The sequence below is a fragment of the Colobus angolensis genome, unplaced genomic scaffold (genome assembly GCF_000951035.1).
Source record: "Colobus angolensis palliatus isolate OR3802 unplaced genomic scaffold, Cang.pa_1.0 Scaffold10, whole genome shotgun sequence".
Lineage (NCBI taxonomy): Eukaryota > Metazoa > Chordata > Mammalia > Primates > Cercopithecidae > Colobus > Colobus angolensis.
In genome coordinates this window covers 5532779-5553069 of record NW_012110919.1, presented here as the reverse complement: position 1 = coordinate 5553069, position 20291 = coordinate 5532779, and the positions used below count along the sequence as shown (strand labels likewise).

The 20291-nt window shown below is 35.2% G+C and overlaps 1 protein-coding gene across 1 annotated transcript in view; it reads left to right on the top strand.

Moving 5' to 3' along the window:
* Nucleotides 1-20291, top strand: part of CEP83 (centrosomal protein 83kDa) — a 154903-nt gene that overhangs the window by 40127 nt on the left and 94485 nt on the right. The window contains exons 2-5 of the mRNA XM_011933941.1: nt 6409-6682; nt 7153-7303; nt 16009-16101; nt 18293-18424. Coding sequence (XP_011789331.1) covers nt 6510-6682; nt 7153-7303; nt 16009-16101; nt 18293-18424 — 549 coding nt within the window. The 5' untranslated portion in view covers nt 6409-6509. The remainder of the gene's footprint in view (nt 1-6408; nt 6683-7152; nt 7304-16008; nt 16102-18292; nt 18425-20291) is intronic.

The following is a 20291-nucleotide window of genomic DNA, read 5'->3' as shown; positions in this document are numbered from 1 at the left end:
TTTTCTGTAATTTTTTTTTTTTTTAGATTTTCTACATACACAATCAGAACATCTGTATATAAAGAATTTTTTTTTTTTTTTTTTTTTTTTTAGTTTTTATATCTTCTATTCCTTTGTTTTGTTCCAGTTCTTCAATACAATGTTGAATAAAAGTGGCAATAGTGGACTTTCTTGTTTTGATCACATTCTCAGAAAAAGATGTTTTAAGATTTTAAAATCAGGTATGGTGTTTTAACATACTCTTTTTATATACACCTTTCATAAGACTGATGCACTTTGAAGTTTCTAGTTTGCTAGGTTTATTTTTCTCTTTTTTTATTAAGGTGAAAATAATGTAGCATAACGTTAACTATTTTAAAGTACATAATTTAGTGGCATTTATTACATTCACAACATTGTGTAACAACCACCACTGTCTAGTTCCAAAACATTTTACCACATCGAAGAAAACCTTGTACCCATAAAGCAATCAGTTCCCATTTCCCCATTCCCTTAGCCCCTGGCAATCATCGGTCTACCTTCTATGTATTTGTCTATTCTGGATATTTCATATAAATAGAATCATACTCCAAGAACAGGAATGGTAGGTATTTTATTTTAGTTCTGACAGTCCCTGAGCTGCTTGTTTATTTTGTGGGTCTATTTTCTGTCTGTTGTTCAGACTGAGTAATTTCTGTAGTTCTGTCTTCCCAGTGCATTAATTCTTTTCCTTTCTATTTCTGCTGATGAGCTCATCTAATATTTTTATTTTGGTCATTTAATTTTTTTTTTTTAAAGACAGAGTCTCAGTCTGTCACCCAGGCTGGAGTGCAGTGGCACAATCTTGGCTCACTGCAGCCTCTGCGTCCCAGATTCAAGCAGTTCTCCTGCCTCAGCCTCCTGAGTAGCTGGACTACAGGCGCATGCGACACTGCCTGGCTAATTTTTGTATTTTTAGTAGAGATGGGGTTTCACTATGTTGGCCAGGCTGATCTTGAACTCCTGGCCTCAAGTGACCCACCTGCCTCAGCCTCCCAAAGTGCTGGAATTACAGGCTTGAGCCACCAGGCTTAGCCTGTATTTTTCAGTTTTAAAATTTCCACTTGGTTGTTCTTTTTACCTTCTTTTCTGAGGCTTGTATTTCTTTGCTGTGACCCTCTTTTCATTTATTTCAAGCTTGTTTGTCATTGTTTGTTTAAGCATTTTTATCATCAGTGCTTTAAAGTCTTTGTCAGATAACCATAACATCTCTGTCATCATAGTGTTGGCTTGTTACCTTTTTTCATTCAGTTTGAAATCTTCATTCTTGATATGATCAGTGGATTTCTTTTCTTATATTTATGTATGTGTGTATGTATGTATTTTTGAGATGGAGTCTCCCTCTGTCGCCCAGGTGGGAGTGCTGTGGTGTGATCACAGCTCACTGCAACCTCTGCCTCCTGGGTTCAAGCGTTTCTCCTGCCTCAGCCTCCTGAGTAGCTGAGATTATAGGCATGCAGCACCACACCCAGGTAATTTTTGTATTTTTAGTAGAGATGGGGTTTCGCCATGTTGGCCAGGTTGGTCTCAAACTCCTGACCTCAGGTGATCCACCTGCCTCAGCCTCCCAAAGTGCTTGAATTACAGGTGCAAGCCATTGTGCCTGGCTGACCAGTGGTTCTCTATCGAAACTTGGATATTTGGGATATTATAATACCATGGATTCTATCTAAACCTTTTGTTTTAGCTGGCTTTTTCTGACACTTTTCTGGTAGAGGAAAGAGGGCATACTACCTTGTTTTTGCCAGGTGGGGATGGAAGTACAAGATTTTTTTTTGTTTGTGTGTGTGTGTTTTTTTTTTTTTTTTTTTTTTAAGTGGTGGGAGTCTTGCTTTGTTGCCTGGGCTAGAGTGTGGTGGCATAATCATAGCTCACTGCAGCCTTGAACTGGGCTTAAGCAATCCTCTTACCTTAGCTTCCCAAGTACCTGGGCATATATATAGGCACATGCCACCATGCCCAGCTAATGACTTTTTTTTTTTTTTTTGGAGACACAGTCTCACTGTTTCCCAGGCTGGTCTCGAACTCCTGGTCTCAAGCAATCCTTCCACCTCACCTTCTGAGTGGCTGGGATTTACAGTCACAAGCCATAGTGCCTAGCAAGTCGAGGTTTCTAAATTGGCCTCTGTTGACACTTTAGTTTTTTTGGGAGGGGGCTTGCGGGAGGGGTCTTTGTTATTGCCAGGTAGCTGTAGTTCTGGCTCTCCATGTGATCTTCACTGATACCCTGGAGAGGGTAGCCTCATTACTGTTGGTGGTTGTGCCTGTCCTAACTAGGTCTTCTGTGCCAGCACTTCAGTGGGGTGAGGGAGGTCCTCTTTGTTACTGTTGGTGGAGGTGAAAGTTTAGGTTTTCCGTGTGGTCTCCTCTGACATTGCGGGATCATTGAGCTTTATTACGTTTTCAGGAAGCAATGGAAGTTTCTGTTTTCTAGTCAGCCTTCTTGTGCACCATCTTGGCCCAGTACTAGGGTATTTTATTACAGCCTAGCTTGGCTTCCACCTGATCTTTGCTTGTGTGGATGGAGGTAGAACTGCAGTTTTGTGCGTGTGTGTGTGGTGTTTGGATAGAGTGCATTGTAATTGTCTACATATTATCTTGCTAGGCTTTCTCATTTTTGTTCTTTGGCTAGAGAGTAGGCTTTTTTTGTTCAAGACTTATTTGTCTGAATTAATTGGTGTTTTCTGGTTGCCAGTTTCTTCAGCTCTGTGTCCGAGATACATGAAAAAGAAAGCTCAGGGAACTAAACTCACCACTGTATTTGTCCTTGCATTCTCAGGTCCTTAGGTGATCAGCCTTCTAGTCTCTGTTATTCAGTCTTAAGTTTGTCATATACCTAAATCCAGCACTCTTAGTTTTATTAATGAGTTTAAAAGGAAAATGTGTATCTGCTCCATCTTCCTCAAAGTAGAAACCTTTATTCCATAAATTTTGAAATGGGGTATCAATTTTCATTTAGTACTACATATTTTCTAATTTCTATTTTGACCTTTTCTTTGATTCATAAGTTATTTAGAAATGTGTGTCTTACTTTGTAAACACATGGGGCTTTTCTGGTTATTTTTTGTATTGAGTTTTAGTTTAATAACATTGTGGTCAGAGAAGGTATCCTGTATGATCTTGGTCTTTTAAAATGTTTGAAATTTTTAAAAAATACCTGGTATGTGGTCAATATTTATAAATGTTATGTGTATACTTGTGAGTTGTGTGTATTCTATAGTTATGGGGTATAGTCTTCCATATGTGAGTTAGGTCAGCATGGTTAATTGTGTTGTTTAAATAATCTGTGTTCTTACTGATTATTTTTTAAAATCATCTTGTCCCATTAGTTACCAAGAATAGTGGTGAAATTCTTCTCTTATCATTGTGAATTTGTCTATTTCTCCTTAGAGTTTTGACAACTTCTGCCTTACATACTTAGTGGCCATAGTAAGTGCATATAAATTTAAAATCGTCATATCTTTCTGGTGTATTTAACCTTTATCATTATTAATTTCTCTCTCCATTTTAAATAGTGGGGGTTTTTTGCCTTAAAATCTACTTTTATTATTTTTAAATAGTGGTTTTTTTTGTCTTAAAATGTACTTTTATTATTTTTTCATTGAGAACAATCAGTACTCTAAGAAAATCTTGTTTTAAAAGAGAAGATCAAATTTTAGTTTTGTATCAGTGTACTTTTGATATGAGGAGTCAATTTTAAGACAAACCTATACACAGTTTACTTTTCATCTTAGCCAATTTGTTCACAAATAAAATTTCTTTCATAAGATTCATCTCTCACCAACCTTTCATAATTTGCCCAGACCTTCTACAACTTGCTCAATCCTTTAGTTTTGTCTTATATTTCTCTTTTTTATATTGAAACAATCATTTTACCTTAGGACAAAAATTTACTTCCCTTTTTTTCTATCATTTCAACCACATAAGTTTTTTTATACAAAAAATTACTGTCATTCTCTTTTCTTACCAAAAATACATTGTCATAGTTTTTTGTATCTGTTTTTCACTTGTTCCTTTCTGCCTTGTTTTTATGTTTTTCCAAATTCATAGTTTGAAATAATCTTTCAGTAACCTCTGAATTAGACCTACTTTTTAAATAAAAACATTTTTATGTCTTTTAAAACAATTTTTCACCAAAAACAAATTTTGTTTTTTTCTTGTACACTTTGCATACAGAATTCTATGTACTAACTAGAATTTTAGCTCTTAGTAATCTTAATTTTTAGTTAAATCTTAGTAATCTTAATTTTTAGTGAAAACCTAGGAAGTAAGCAATTTTGGGCTGTCACATATCAACATGTTATAAACACACATTTTATAATCTTTAAAAATGTATTTTTTCCGTAGAATAATTTTTAATGTGGAGCCAAACGTATTTATTAATCCCCAAATATTTTTTCTTCCTATAAAGCTTTAAGAAGCCAAGAGTTAAACCTAACCTTACATTTAGCAATTAGTGTTTCCTTATTTTAACTTATTTGGATTGCTACTACAATAAAGCAAGTCACATGAATTTTCTGGTTTCTCAGTGCATAGAAAAGTTATGTTTACACTATACTGTAGTCTGTTAAGTTTACAATGTAATTATGTCTTAAAAATGTAGATACCTTAATTAGAAAGTACTTTGTTGTTAAAAAATACTATTGATCACCTGAGCCTTCAGTAAGTCATCATCTATTAGCAGATGGAGGGTCTGGCCTTTCTGCTGATGGCTGCTAACTTTTTAGAGTAGTGGTTGCTGAAGGTTGGGATGGCTGTAGCAATTTCCTAATATGAGACAACAATGAAGTTTGCCACATCAGTTGATTCTTCTTTTCACGAAAGATTTCGTTGGAGCATGAGATTCTATTTGATAGCATTTTACCCACAGTGGAGTAAAAATTGAATGCCAGTTTTATGATGCAATTCATTAATCCTTGGCAAATGTATACTTTTGGCAGGATAATTTTGTGGTAGCTGCTACAGATAGCACATTCTGTCTTTACAAAAATTGAATACCAGTGCACATTAAACCTAAGAGTAAGGAGTATAATGTTCTTGAGGAACTTTTCCCCTTCTGTTAAAATATAATTTCAGAATAAACCAAAAAAACTGCAATTATAGTTTAAAGGTTGTCTTAAGTAATACGTAGATATCACACTAATTTATCAGAGATGGTATAATTCAAGCAAGGCTGAATAATTTAATGGTTGATTTGCATAGGACAAAGATTTTTTTTGTTATAAGAAGTGATTTGTTAATAACCCATGACTAAGGAAGATTCTATCAGGAAAAAAATATGTATGTATATGTGTGTGTGTGTATGTGTATATATATGTGTATATGTATATATGTATTATGGGACTAGAGAAAGAAAGGAGACAACTATTTTAATTAAAATTTTTGTTCTTAGTTATAAGAACACTTTGAAACATCATTTTTTACTTCTAGATGAAATAAACAGTAATGTTCATAATACTGAGTCAGTACTTTTGGAGATAGGTGAGATTTAGTTTTCTGTTCTTAACAGTGTATAACACATAGGAGTTGATCAATATTTATGTGTTGACTAATTTCTCATCTGAATCTGCAGTCTGGGTGCAGCTTGCGTTGTGTCAAATAAAAGACTCTTCAAAGCATTAATCACAGACATAGTTACTTGCTGGAAGTCACCTTTTGAAGACCTTGATTCTCCCCAGCCAGTTACCAAGTTCCAAATAGCTTTTCCTCTGATTTAGAAGTATGGATTTTGTATCAGGATCTATATTTGAAGCTTACTGCAGTAGCTTCAGGAAACACAACACTGGTTTGTGAATTTAAGACTACCTAAACTGGAGAAGTCTGTGCTTCTAGTGGAGCTAGGTTAATACTTGAAGATGTGATTTTGATGGTCACAGAAGCTGCATGGAAATAAAGAAAATTTTTCGAGGTGTGATTCGGCTTTATATTTGCATTTTGTTTTATGAACAATTAAAATCTGAGATTGGGCTTTGTAATAAAAATGATAAGGATAAGCTGGGCGTGGTGGCTCACACCTGTAATCCCAGCACTTTGGGAGGCCAAGGCAGGCAGATCACCTGAGGTCAGGAGTTGGAGATCAGCCTAGCCAGCATGGTGAAACCCCGTCTCTACTAAAAATACAAAAGTTATTCGGGCATGGTGGCAGGCACCTGTAATCCCAGCTACTCAGGAAGCTGAGGCAGGAGAATCGCTTGAACCTGGGAGGCAGAGGTTGTAGTGAGCCGAGATCACACCATTGCACTCTCTAGCCTGGGCAGACTCCTCCCAGAAAAAAAAAAAAAAAAAAAAAAGAAAAGAAAAGATAAGGAGAATAATAAAAGTGATAAAAATATGTAACATTAAAGGAAGCTTACTTTTACTGATCGCAAATTATGTTTTTTCTCTGCGCAGGTATAATTTGGCCTGCTGAGATTCTGCCTTAGCAAGAAAGGAGCGGGAAATACTCTTGGAAAGAAAACTACAACAGTAAGAAAGCCAAAACTTATTTTTACATGGTTGTCAGCACATTTACTGATATGGACACTTTTCCCAATAATTTTCCTCCTGGTGGAGACAGCGGATTGACAAGTTCTCAGTCGGAGTTCCAGAAAATGTTAATTGATGAAAGGTTACGATGTGAGCATCATAAAGCTAATTATCAGACTCTGAAGGCTGAACACACAAGGTAAACTACTTAAATCTAGAAGTGGGGTTTAGTTTTAAAAAGTTATTGGCATTATCTTGGCTGAACGTTTGCTATAGAATATAGTATAATTTTGTTATTTTGCAGTGTATACATTTAAAACTTTTTTAATATAGTAAAATTTTTACTTTAAAATTATTTTGTTCCAAACTAAGTATGATATCAAGTGGGTTATGAATTTATATACCTTATTTTGAAAGTAGCAAGACATGTAAGATTAAATGTATCCAGATGGCTAAATGTGTTCCCCATCTCCCACCAAAGTAAAATTGCATTCCAAAACTACAGTGTTAATAATTAAATGAAACTCTGTAAAGAGAAGATATTTGTGGGTTTAAAGTAGTGGGTGATATTGGTCTTGTTTTTCTGTAGTGTTGATTGACTTTACATAAAGTAATGCAATTAGAAAGAAAGGATTTACTCAAAATTGAAGTCTTTTTTAAAAAAACCAGGTTGCATAATGAATATGTAAAGTTACAAAATGAACTCAAGCACCTGTTTAATGAAAAGCAAACTCAGCAGGAAAAACTTCAGCTGCTGCTTGAAGAACTAAGAGGAGAATTAGTAGAGAAAACTAAAGACTTAGAAGAAATGAAACTGCAGGTGAGAAAATATATTTGAGTTAGTATAAAAGTAGTCAGATACGTAATGGAAGTAAGTAGTGTTGGTGAATTTGGCAATTTCTGTCTATATCCTTAATGATTACTTTGCTGTATCTCCAAGTGGTACAATTTAATCTTCTTTCGTGTATTTTAGAATGTTAGCTACCATGTAAGGGAGCCATTAAGCTATTATTTTATGTAAATTGGTATTATATTGCCTATTCTGATATAAATAATATTTTACCATTAAGAATAATTAGGGGAAAAGTGAGTTTGAATTGATAAAAATCCAGAATTAAAGAATTTTTTTAAAAGAAAGATTTACTAATATTTGTATATGCATTATAACTGAAAGTAAACTAAAAAAAGATAGCTGTTCGTAAGGAGTTTCTTAAAAGAGACTGTAAAAACCGTATGTGCACATAATTTTTGTGTACATTGTAAAGCAAATGGGTTTGTAAGCAAAAGATGTTTGTCTCCGAAGTGCTGAAGTACAGTTTCTTTAGATAATTTTCACACTATTCATTTTTTCATTTGTCTAGAAAGTAGAGCAAAGCCAGACTTTAAACTCCTGTCAAATTTCCTGTAAATTTTAAATTAGTAGGTTCTCACGAATAATTTTTCCTGTATTTATTTAATCTCTGAAGAGCACCAGCTATTTATTTCTGCCTAACAATCTGCTTGGTACAAATAATAAGGTATTATTAATATTAGAGTCAGAAGTTCAGAGAGTAAGAAGGCATCCTTCAAGTCACCTGTCTGGCATATCACCCAACTCTTAGATATTCTTTGACAGAAGCCTTGTAAGTTTGTCATTCAGTAACTTTTTGAAATCTACCATTGTTGGGAACAACACCACGAAGCCTGGCTTGGAGCCTCCACTGTGCTGTTTCATTCCTAGGTATATTTAGGATATTTAAATATACAAATAGAAACCTCAGAAATGTAAATTGAAGAGGGAAATGTAATTTAAGCCTGTACAATCAGTGCATTAATTTGTTTTGCAAAAATATAGAGCCCTGTGTGAATGGAAGCTATGAATGCTAAACCCAAGATATTTGAGAGATTCTTCAGGTATTATAAATTTAATTCTGTTTTGTGAGAGTGACATCTAAATGTGATTATTTGTACCAAGCACATCCAGAAAGTAAGTAAAGCACATCCAGAAGGCTGGAGTAGCTATATTAATATCAGATAAAAGAGACTTCCAGACAGAGAGTATCACTAAAGGTAAAAAGGACATTTTATAATGAAAAACAAGGGTCAGTTCTTCCAGAAGATGATACCTTCAACAAGTAACTATGTCTCTATGCCTAGTTTTCTCATGTGGTAAAGGGGATAAAAGTTTCTGCTTAACAAGAAGAGTTGTGAGGACTAATGAGATAACATCTACATTTTTACTACCATACTTGCCACATAGTAAATACTCATAAATGATGACATGTTTATTTGAATTCAGACTCCATGAAGGCAGGAACTTTTTTTCAGTGTGTCTTCAGTGTTTAGGATAATGCCTAGTAAACACCTATTTGTTGAATGAATGACATGAAAAATGGAAATAAATGTATGAATTGGGATTATTGTTCATATATTGCACTGTCTGTGTCAAACATACCTAGAGCCTCAGCATGTTAGAGTTGGTAATCATCTGTTTTTTCTTTGAATCTATTATGGATCGAGTTGTATCCCCAACCAGGATATGTTGAAGTCCTAACTCCTAGTACCTCAGAATGTGACCTTATTTGGATGTAGAGTCATTACAAATATAATTTGTTAAGTTGATGAGGTCATATTGGAGTATGATGGGCCTTTAACTCAGTGTTACTGGTGTCCTTAAAAAAAGAGGAGAAGAGAGATGGAGACAGATGGGTTTGAGGGGAACACTGTGTGATGGTGGAGGCAGAGGTTTAAGTGCTTCAGAAGCTTCCTAGAAAGAGGCAAGGAAAGATTCTTCCCTGCAGATTTTACGGGAAGCAAGGCCTGTCAACACACCCTGATTTCAAACTAATAACCTCCAAAACTGTGAAAGAACAAACTTCGGTTATTTAAAGCTGCATGGTTTCTGGTATTTTATTATGGCAACCTAGGAAACGAATACACTGTCCAAAGCAGAATCCCTTTTAGAACATCTTTCAGACAGGACTCTCTTCATTCTCTGCTTCAGTGCTTTCAGTGCTAGAGAACCTGGTGAACTTTTAAAAAAGTGACCCAATTGTATTTATAGATTAAAGTATGTTAAACATTTTCCGTCTCCTATTAAAATGAAGTCATCTACGCATAGCCTCCCTGTTGATAACTTTGGATGTTCCTCCATGTGAAAACTTCCCAAATGTTTGCTCACAAATGTAATTTATCTAGTAAGGCTTCTGTTTTTTAAGATACACATATCTAGTTTCTGTGTGATATTTATTCGGCAAAAATAAGCTAAAGAAACATCATGTATACATATGAACACATATTTTGAAGCAATTTAGCTATTTATTTAATGGATGCTTGAAATTTACGTGAATTATAAGTTTAGAAAAGTAAATTCAACAAAGATCAAGAAATATTTCAATGAAGGTTTATGAAAGGTGATTATTTTTAAAATATACATGCATTATCTAGTCTACCTACAGAAATGCTTTTTCTAAGATTTAATATCTCTTTGGCTTTTATAGGAAAAAGATATAAGAGATATTCATTTAAAGAACATTTCTGCATCAGTAGTGAATGGGAATGATAATAGTGCCTAGCTCATAGGATGACTGTAAGGATGAAATGAGACAATGCATGGAAAGTGTTAGTTCAGGCTGAGCATGGTACACTTTGGGAGGCAGGAGGATCACTTGAGGCTAGGAGTTCAAAACCAGCCTGGGTAACATAGTGAGACCCTGTCTCTAAAAAATAAAGTTAAATAAATTAGCCTGACGTAGTGGCATGCACCTGTAGTCCCAGCTACGAAAGAGGCTGAGACAGGAGACTTGTTTGAGCCTAGGAGTTTGAGGCTTCAGGGAGCTGGAGCCTGGGCAACACTTTACCCTGGGCAACAGCGTGAGACCCTGACTCTTAACCAAAAAAAAAACAAAAAACTATAAAAATGAAAAGAAACTTGTACTGTTGATAAATGCTAATGAAAAAGAGGTCTCATTTTTTCTGAAACCAATAAAAAGGCACAGTTTCTTCAGCGAGAAATACAGTTTTTACCAAGGACCCAGAGATTGTAGTATTTTGTTTCTTATTTATCAAACAATAACTGAGAATTTTAGAGCAGGCTAAAAACAAATGAAAATTTGAAGCGGGGAAAAAAAAATCACAGGAAAAGGAATTGTGATGGTAGAAATTCATCAAAAAAAAGTATTAGTATGCTACTTTGATCTAGTAAGTGGTCAGTACATGTTGTTATTGTGTTGCTATGTACCATGTTAGCAAAACCTTTTTACATATGGGGATCATTTGATATATTCTAATAAAACTAAATGAAAATTTCTTTACCAATGATTAATATGCTCTTTTTGTGCTAATGAAAACTATAGCCTAGTATACAGTTTCCCATTTTGTTTTGACTGCTGGGAAGCTCAGATCAAAATATAATACTCAGTTTCAGTCATTAATTTATTAAGAATGTTTGACATAGCAGTATTTGCCTTCTTAAAGTATTCTTTGTAAAATATTGGCCTATTTTAGATTATTAAATGGCAAGTACTGCAGTGTTAAAGATTTGTTTTTATAGATTTAAAATAGGTAATGACACCTAGACTGTTGTATGATAAAGCTTTCTTATGTTTCTTTGTAGACAAGTAGTGGCAATATTCCATTAGAAGTCTAAGACGCTGCTGGGTGCAGTGGCTCATGGCTCTGATCCCAGATCTTTGGGAGGCCGAGGTGTGTGGATCTCCTGAGGTCAGGAGTTCGAGACCAGGCTGGCCAACATGGTAAAACTCTGTCTCCATTAAAAATACAAATATTAGCTGGGTGTGGTGGCGCATGCCTGTCCTCCCAGCTACTTGGGAGGGTGAGGCATGAGAATTGCTTGAACCTGGAGGCAGAGTTTGCAGTGAGCCAAGATCATGCCACTACACCCCAGCCTAGGCGACAGAGCGAGACTCTTTCTTTCTCAAAAAAAAAAAAAAAAAAAAAAAGGTAGTCTAAGACAGAATATTTTTTCCTAAAATGGGATGGGAGAAATCCTCTAATTCAGTCAGTGTCTTTGGTTTATGTGTGCTTTGGAGATATAGAGGATAGGAGAGGGAGAGATGGGGAGAGACAGAGGAAGAGAGAATTTATTATGTGGGTATTTGTTTTTAATAAGATTCCTAGGAGTTAAGAAAAAGTTAGAGATCCTTTGTCAGAGACCTCAGATCAGAAGACCCCTAAACTGTTGTATGCTGTTAGATTGCACAGGCCAATGGTGAGGTGCACACCATTACAGAATTTAAAGCACTGTTGTTTCCAAGAGGCATCTGTGATGTAATTGAACATATAATATTAGGAGCTGCATGGATATTGTGCAGCTGCATCACTCTACAGGGTAGTGAGCACAGGTTATCTTTGTTCTTTGTAATGCACCTTGTCTGGTTTTTTGGCTGCTGTTCTCTTTATTGCTGGTTTTAAGCAATTTGATGGACATACTTTGCAGTTTTCTTTATATCTGTAGTGCTTGGGGTTTATTGAATTCCATAGGTCTATGAGTTTACAGTTTTTATCAAACTGAAAATTTTTGGAGATTACTTCTAAAAATATTTTCTGCCTCCTCTTTCACCTCGTTTGGAGACTCTTAATTACATTCTAACATTAGACCACTTAAAGTTCTCCCATAGCTTGCTGATGTTGTTTATTAATTTATTTTTAGTATTTTTTATCTCTGTGCTTCATTTTGGTTGGTTTCTGTTGCCATGTTTTCAGATTCATTGATTTTCATTGATTTTTTTCTTGTGCAATATCTAACCCACCATTAATTCCATGCAGTGTAATTTTCATCTCTGAAAGTTCAATTTTGGTCTTTTTGTTGTTGTTGTTGTTGTTGTTTTTGAGACAGCGTCTCTCTGTGTCGCCCAGGCTGGAGTGTAGTGGTGTGATCTCTGCTCACTGCAAGCTCCGCCTCCCGGGTTCATGCCATTCTCCTGCCTCAGCCTCCCGAGTAGCTGGGACTACACGTGCCCGCCACCACAACTGGTTAATTTTTTTATTTTTTATTTTTATTAGAGACGGGGTTTCACTGTGTTAGCCAGGATGGTCTCAATCTCCTGAGCTCGTGATCTGCCACCATGGCCTCCCAAAGTGCTGGGATTACAGGCGTGAGCCACCTTGTCCGGCCTTGGTCTTTTTATATCTTCCTTATCTCTATCTAACATGTTCAGTCTTTTCTCTAGTTCTTTGAATGTACGGAATTCAGTTACAATAACTGTACAATAAAGTTTCAGTGATATCTATATCATTTCTGGGCCTGTTTTAAGTTTATCCCCCCTGCTTCCACCACACACACACACACACACACACACACACACACACACACACACACACACACACTCTGTCTCTTTCTCTCTCTTTGTCTCTTATGCTTCTCTGCATGCCTGGTAAATTTGTATTGGATGTTAGATATTGTGAACTTTCTTTTTAAAATGCTGGATTTGTTTTGTTGTTGTTTTTGTTTTGTTTTTGAGACGGAGTTTCACTCTTGTTCCCCAGGCTGGAGTGCAATGGAGTGATTTCAGCTCCCTGCAATCTCCACCTCCCAATATTTTTATATTCTGATACATGTTCTTGAACTTTATTTTGGGACACCGTTGAATTATTTGGAAACAGTTTTATCTTTCTGGGTCTTGCTTTTAAGTTTTTAAGTGGGAGCCAGAGTAGTATTTAGTGTAGTGCTAATTATTTCCCACCACTGACGCAAGATTCTTCTGAGTACTATAACAATTTCTTTCTAAAATGAAGGATTTTAATCTGATTTGGGGGAACAGAAACTCTTCTTAGGTCTCTATGAGCTCTGTGTATTCATCTTTCTACTCTTTTCAGGTGTTTCTTTGCCTAGCCTTAGGTAGTTTCCTTGCACACATGTGCTAATCAGTACTCTACTGAATGAGTCAAAACTTTTTGTAGGTCTTCATAGTTATCTTTCTGTGCCCTGTTTTCTCTGCTACCCTGTCTTAGGACTCTAACTACCCCAGTGTCCCTAGATGCTCAGTTTCATCTCCTCAACTCAGGGAGTCCATCATAACTGCAGGGGTATCCTTTCCTGTGCCAGGTCCTGAAAACTCTCAAAGCTCATCTTCTATGTTTTGTGCCTCTCAGGGATCTGCCTTTTGCTTTCTTATGTCTAGTGTCTTGCAAACTGTTTAATTTTTGTCTGTTCTTTTGTTTGTTTCAGGCAAGAGAGTGAATCTGGGCTCTTACTCTATCTTGGCTGAAAGGCTTTTTACTTTCAGTTAACTTTCAGTTTTGGAAATCTCAAACATGTACTGCATTCCCATGTACCCATCATCTAGCATTAATAATAATTCTCTCTGAGCCAGGCTTGTTTTATCTACTAGCTTGTTCCACCCACTCCCACTTTTTTCCTCAATGTCTCTGGATTATTTTGAATCAAATCATATTGTTTCAACAAATAATTGAGTATATATCTCTATAACAAACCAGTGCAGTCTCTCTTTAAAGCATAACCACAATACCTTTACCATATTTAAAATACTTATTCATTAATACCTTTTAATATCTCATCTTTGTTCAGGTTTTCTTAGTTTTCCCATGGTTTTGCTTGCTTAGTTTTGAAGTTAGATCATTTGAAACAGGAGCCATGTAAGCTTTACCTATTAATCTCTTCCTTTTAATTGCTACCTCATCTTAGTTTGGATTCTTGATGTTGTCACCCAGACTTGATACTTGATACCGTAAACCAGATTATGACATGAGCTTTCTATCTGGTTTCTTTGGCTCCATTTACTGCCTCTTCTTCCCACAGCTACAGCTACTCTCCCACTAAAGCTTTTGAATCATCTTGCTTCTTTGTAAAATATGGATATGGTAGTGTCACTCTTAAGCTTAAAAACCTTCAATAAATAAGGTACAGAAAAATATATGTACAATATCCTTTTTGTATAGAAATCAAAAGTGATATGTATGCCTGTGTATCTGTAGATTGTTTTAGGAAGGGTACATAAGAAGTTATTAACAATGATTGCTTCAATAGAAGAAAATTGGATTACTGCAGTGAGAAGACCTTTTAAGCTTTTGTTTGAATTATTTATGTAATTATATATATTCATTTTAAATAAAATAAATTTTTTAAGTAAATACTATTGAATACCGAATGAATAATAAGAGTCTAAACCTGGTATTCAGGAACCTTTCACTCTTTGGCTGCAACCTCTTTTCCTTTTGTTTCCAGCCGGGGTACAGCCCTCCAAGGTGGCATTTGGAAATGTTACAGTGTTTAGAGATTTCTACCAGTGTGAATATAGGGACCCACAATTTTAAATTTTCTGTAGTACTTAATGTGGTCACATTCAAAATGGCTTTAACTCACCTTTGAGAATCACTTTTCTCCCATACAGTCTCTGACACCCAGGCAAATTAAAATGTTACCTGGCTTGAGTTTGGGTTCTGTAAGCTTTCTATATAAGGGTTCTGTATAAGCTTTAGTTTTCCCATTCCTTTGATGCATCATGCCTTCTATCCTAAATGTGTTTGCTCTTTTTTATCTGTCTGGTAAGGCTGTATTGCCTACTTTTATAGTTATTTGTGTGTATGAGTTATTTTTAACACCAGAGTTTGGAGTTTTTATGGGGAGATATGTACTTCACGTGAGTTTTTGTGATCTTTATAAAGTTATTTAGATACCTTGTATGCCTCAGTGTAGCTATACTGTGGGATTGTTGTAGGAATTAAATCAATGAATGCGTATAAGGTGCTTAGAACAGGATAGTATGTATGTAGGTTACAGTGCATTGTACAATGCTTTGTATATAGTATACTCTCCATTCAATAGAATGTAATATTTTGAACATAGTATTTGGACTGCTCATAAGAAAAGAAACTGAACATTATCATTTTTGTAGAAATTAATATAAATACAAACTTTAGACTTTTTTTTTTTTTTTTTTTTTACAGCTGGTATTTGTTCCTCATTCATTCATGAAGTAGTAGTTGAGTGGTTCCTATGTGCCAGACATTCGTGGGAGGTATTGGGAATACAATAGTGAATAAAGACTGTGTCTTCCCATATGAGGCTTACATAAATATTTAATTGCTTATTAAAATATGAGTTCTATAAAAGAGTGTGACAAGGAGAAACCTAAATTAGGTACAGTGTGAGAGTACAAATGAGCCTTATCTAATTGAAAATAAGTCTGAAAGGTTCTCTTTGGTATAACAAATTGTTACACCTTTATTTTGCCTGCTTTGGAAAATAACTAGATTATTAGCCATTGTATACAACATGATAGTCTTAGTTGCCAACATAGTTATTCCTAACAATAGCAATAATAATCAGTAACTGTCTTTACTTCATGTTAATGGAATTTTTGACATCTCCAAGAGCCTGAAATTGAGATTCTTAAAGTATTATTTCAAATGATGATTCTATTTGTATAGTGATGACTATAAAAATAACTATATTGTGAAAACTTTCATGAATTCCATTTTCATAATTAGGAGAGAGGCTTTGAAATATGGAGAATTCTTGATTTGAATGTGATTTTATATTGTTTGCATTTCTCTACATATTAGATATTAACTCCACAAAAATTGGAATTGCTAAGAGCCCAAATACAGCAGGAATTAGAAACTCCAATGAGAGAACGTTTTCGGAATCTAGATGAAGTAAGTAACTTACGTTGTTTACTGTGCATTTATCCTCATGAGATAAAAGTCTCAATGAAAAGCATCATTCCCCTACTCCAAAACCCTGCAGTAGTTCCCCCTTTTACTCAGTCATTACAGTGGCCTCTAAGGCTTCACAGGATTGGACTCCCATTACCTCTCTTATCTCCTTTCCTTTTTCTACATTGGCCTACTGATGTTTCTTTGGCACTCCAGAATTGGTGCATTTCTTTATTTTTATTTTTATTTTTAATTAAAAAAAATTTTTTTGAGACAGAGTCTGGCTCTGTTGTCCAGCCTGGAGTGCAGTGGCGTGATCTCGACTCATTTCAACCTCCGCCTTTCAGGTTTGAGCAGTTCTCTTGCTTCAGCCTCCCAAATAGCTGGGATAACAGCCACGTGCCACCGTGCCTGGCTAATTTTTGTATTTTTAGTAGAAACGGAGTTTCACCATATTGGCCAGGCTAGTTTCGAACTCCTGATCTCAAGTGATTCACCAGCCTTGGCCTCTCAAAGTGTTGGGATTATAGGCGTGAGCCACCATGCCCAGCCGAATTGGCACATCTCTTCTGCCTTGAATACTCTCCCTCCAGATATGTCGTGGCTAACTTCATCTCTTGTAAGTCTTTGCTAAAATGTCACTTTCTCAGTGGGGCCTACTTTGACTGCTCCCATCTACCTATTTAATATTGTAACCTGCCTTTCCCATTCCTGCTTAGACCTTTAGACCTCCTTACCCTGCTCTTTCATTTTTTTTTCTGGTATACATACCTTCTACTGTGCTATATAATTTACTTATTTATTGTGTTTATTTTCTGTTTTACCACCTCTAGAATGGAAGTTGCATGAGAGGAGGAACCTTTACCTGTTTTGCTCATTGTTATATTCCAAGTTACTAGAACAGATTTTGGTATACAGTAGGTGCTCAATTAATATTTGTTGAAAGAGAGAATGAGTTTCGTGCCACTTCATAAAAGTAAAAATCTGTTACAGTTTTACTTCAGGTTGAGACGGGTCTCCTTTGGTTAAGTGTTGGTGTAGTATGATTAAATGCTTAATAAAGGGGACAGGATAAGACTGTAGGTAATAAGTATATTAGATACTAGCTAGACATTTTATATATGTTACCTTATTTAACAAATATAGCTGGCCTTATACATACAAATGATTATTGTCTCCTTCAAAATGGGCCCCTTTGGAGAGCTGTAGTCTAGTGATGTGGTCATTACCCAAAACAGTGTAGAATCGTCTTTTATAATGGCTTACTGGCTTGATAATATGATCTTTCTAATACACACCTAGTGGCAAGCCATTATGATTGGGGAGTAGATTTAATTTTTGTAAATAAACAAAATTTGACCCAAGATAAGTGATCAAATTCAATACAAGCTTTTTTTTTTTTTTAAATCAAAGAGAAGTGTATCTGTAGTAAAATCATGAAATCCATTTTCTTGGTTTATAAACTGGCTTAGAAATCTTTGAACTAAAGATTTTTGGTGAGCTGGGTGTTTTAGGAGACATGCTTTCCTTGTTATCGAATTTCCTGTTTGCGTCTCCTGTATCTTTCTGCTCTGTTGCCTGAGTTTCTCGCTGGGTATTCAGAATGCCAGCAGCTTTCATAGAGTAGTGTTAGGAAGCAGAATGAGAGCACTCCAGGGAATTGCATGTGTTCCTGGTCAATCAGTAGAGATGATGCTGCATGTATTCTTCAGGTTGGTGTGTTGAGTTGAACTATCATTGTCATATTTAATTAGATGTTAAGATGCTGTGCTAAATATTACAATAACCTTTTATCTCTTTTGAATTTGTTTTACTTATACTAAATTATACATTTAAAAAATTTATGTTTTGAAAGGTGTGCTGCATTCTTACATGTTGTTTAAGTCCAGAGATTAACACTTTCCTCATACTATACACTTTTATTATAATGAGAACCAGTGAAGAAATAAGATTAATTGAATGGTAATTTACTTTTTGGGTATCTTTTCAGGAATGTACTAATTCTGTATGTAGGATACTTGTTATGAGGACTTTTCCAAATTCATTTGTATTTCTGTTAAATTTATTTTTTACTTTTAGAGTGGCTGTCATTATAATGTAATTTAAAATTATATTTGTAAAAGTGATTATTGGAGTGAGTACAAATTTTGTTTATAAATCTATGATAAATTGCATTCTCCCTTTAATTTAGGAGGTGGAAAAGTATAGAGCTGCATATAATAAGCTTCGCTATGAACATACATTTCTAAAGTCAGAATTTGAACACCAGAAGGAAGAGTATGCACGTATTTTAGACGAAGGAAAAATAAAATATGAATCAGAAGTAAGTGATTGATTATATGAGTTTCTTCATTATTGCTCTAGTCAACACAATTTTATAATTATATATTTTTAAAAATTTCAAATTAGAGTTGATTGCATAATTTCATTAATTAATGGTGGAGTATTCATCATGATTTTCATCAGCTCCGTATCAACAGTTTTCTTGTGAAAGTTCTGTTTTGACTGTAGATTTTTAAAATTCTATTTATCTTTTATTTTGTCTGAGCCAATGGAGATAGACAACTTTGGGGAATTTCATTATACAAAGTCTTTTGTCTCATATAGCCACAGAGATGGACTTCTCTCTGCAAATATAGTTAGTGTGATTCCTTACTTAGCATTGTTCTTTCTGCTTCTTGGAACCAAACCACATATAGGAAAGCTCTAGCTGTCAACCTGTGCACTTTGATATAAACAAGGGGTTTATACCTTAAAGTGTACCCATCAACTTCAAGAAGTAGACTTTGTTTTTTCTGCCATTTGCAACTGGAGCGTTCTCTCTGTGCTGCCTACAGCATATATTCCTACTTCATCTCCATTGCTTTTGGCAGCCTTTCTACTCATTTTGTGGTTTGTCTTCTAGTTTTGCCCAAAATGGGGTTACTGTTTTTCATTCCTTGCGTTGCTTTTGGAATATTTTTCAAATGGAAAGAGAGAAATACTAGTTTTATCCTGCCATATGCATAAAAAATAGGTTGGTATCTATAGTTTTGTGAAATATTCTCTTTACAAACGTATCTACATTTTAAATTTATTGCATTGTCTTTATTTGGAATTAAGAGTTAAAATATACTTACCTTCCTTTACCACTTACTAAATATTTACAGTGTTCTGGGCATTTAATAAAAACTAAAACTGTTCTGCTTGGATCAGACTGTTTTATTCTTATTAGTGAGCAAACTGCTATGAGTGTTTCATCTGTAAGAAGCTATATGAACCTTGGATCATTTGTGTCTATTGACAGTGTAGTACCAGAACACTATAAATATTTATAATAGTTTTTTGCATTAAAAAAAAACTCTTTATAACTTTAAGGCTTTAAGTGCTTTATTCATATATTATCTCACTTCTATTACAATAGTCAGTGAGATGAGGCAGGACTCTCTTATTTGATTGATTGATCAAGAGAAGGCCTTACTCTGTGGCCCAGGCTGGAATGCAGTGGCACAATAATAGCTCACTATAACTTAAGCTCAAGTGATCTTCCTGCCTCAGGTCCCCAAGTAGCTAGGACCAGAGACATGTACTACCTCATCTGGTTAATAAAACAAACAAACAAATAAAAAATATAAAAACTCTTGTAGAGATAGGGCCTTGCTATGTTGCCCAGGCTGATCTCGGGCTACTGGCCTCAAGCAATCCTCCTGCCTCAGCCTCTCAAAGTGCTGGAATTAGAGGCATAGGCTATTGTGCCCAGCCCTTATTTTCTTCATTTTAAATGAAACTGAGGCACAGGATAAGTGAATTTATTGGGGGAACTCACCCCCAATATTTCAATGTAGGTTCTTTCTATTTTCCTTAAGTGTCAGCCGGCTGAGAAATAAAGAGAAAGAGTACAAAGAGAGGAATTTTACAGCTTGGCCTCTGGGGGTGACATCACATATCGGTAGGACTGTAATGCCCACCTGAGCCTCAAAGCCAGCAAATTTTATTAAGGATTTCAAAAGGGGAGGGGGTTTAAGAACAGGGAGTAGGTCACAAAGATCACATGCTTCAAAGGGCAAAAAGGAGAACAAAGATCACAAGGCAATGGGCAAAAGCAGAATTACTGATAAGGGTCTATGTTCAGTGGTGTATGCATTGTCTTGATAAACATTTTTTTTTTAAGATTTTTTTATTTTTTTTATTTATTTTTTATTTTTTATTAT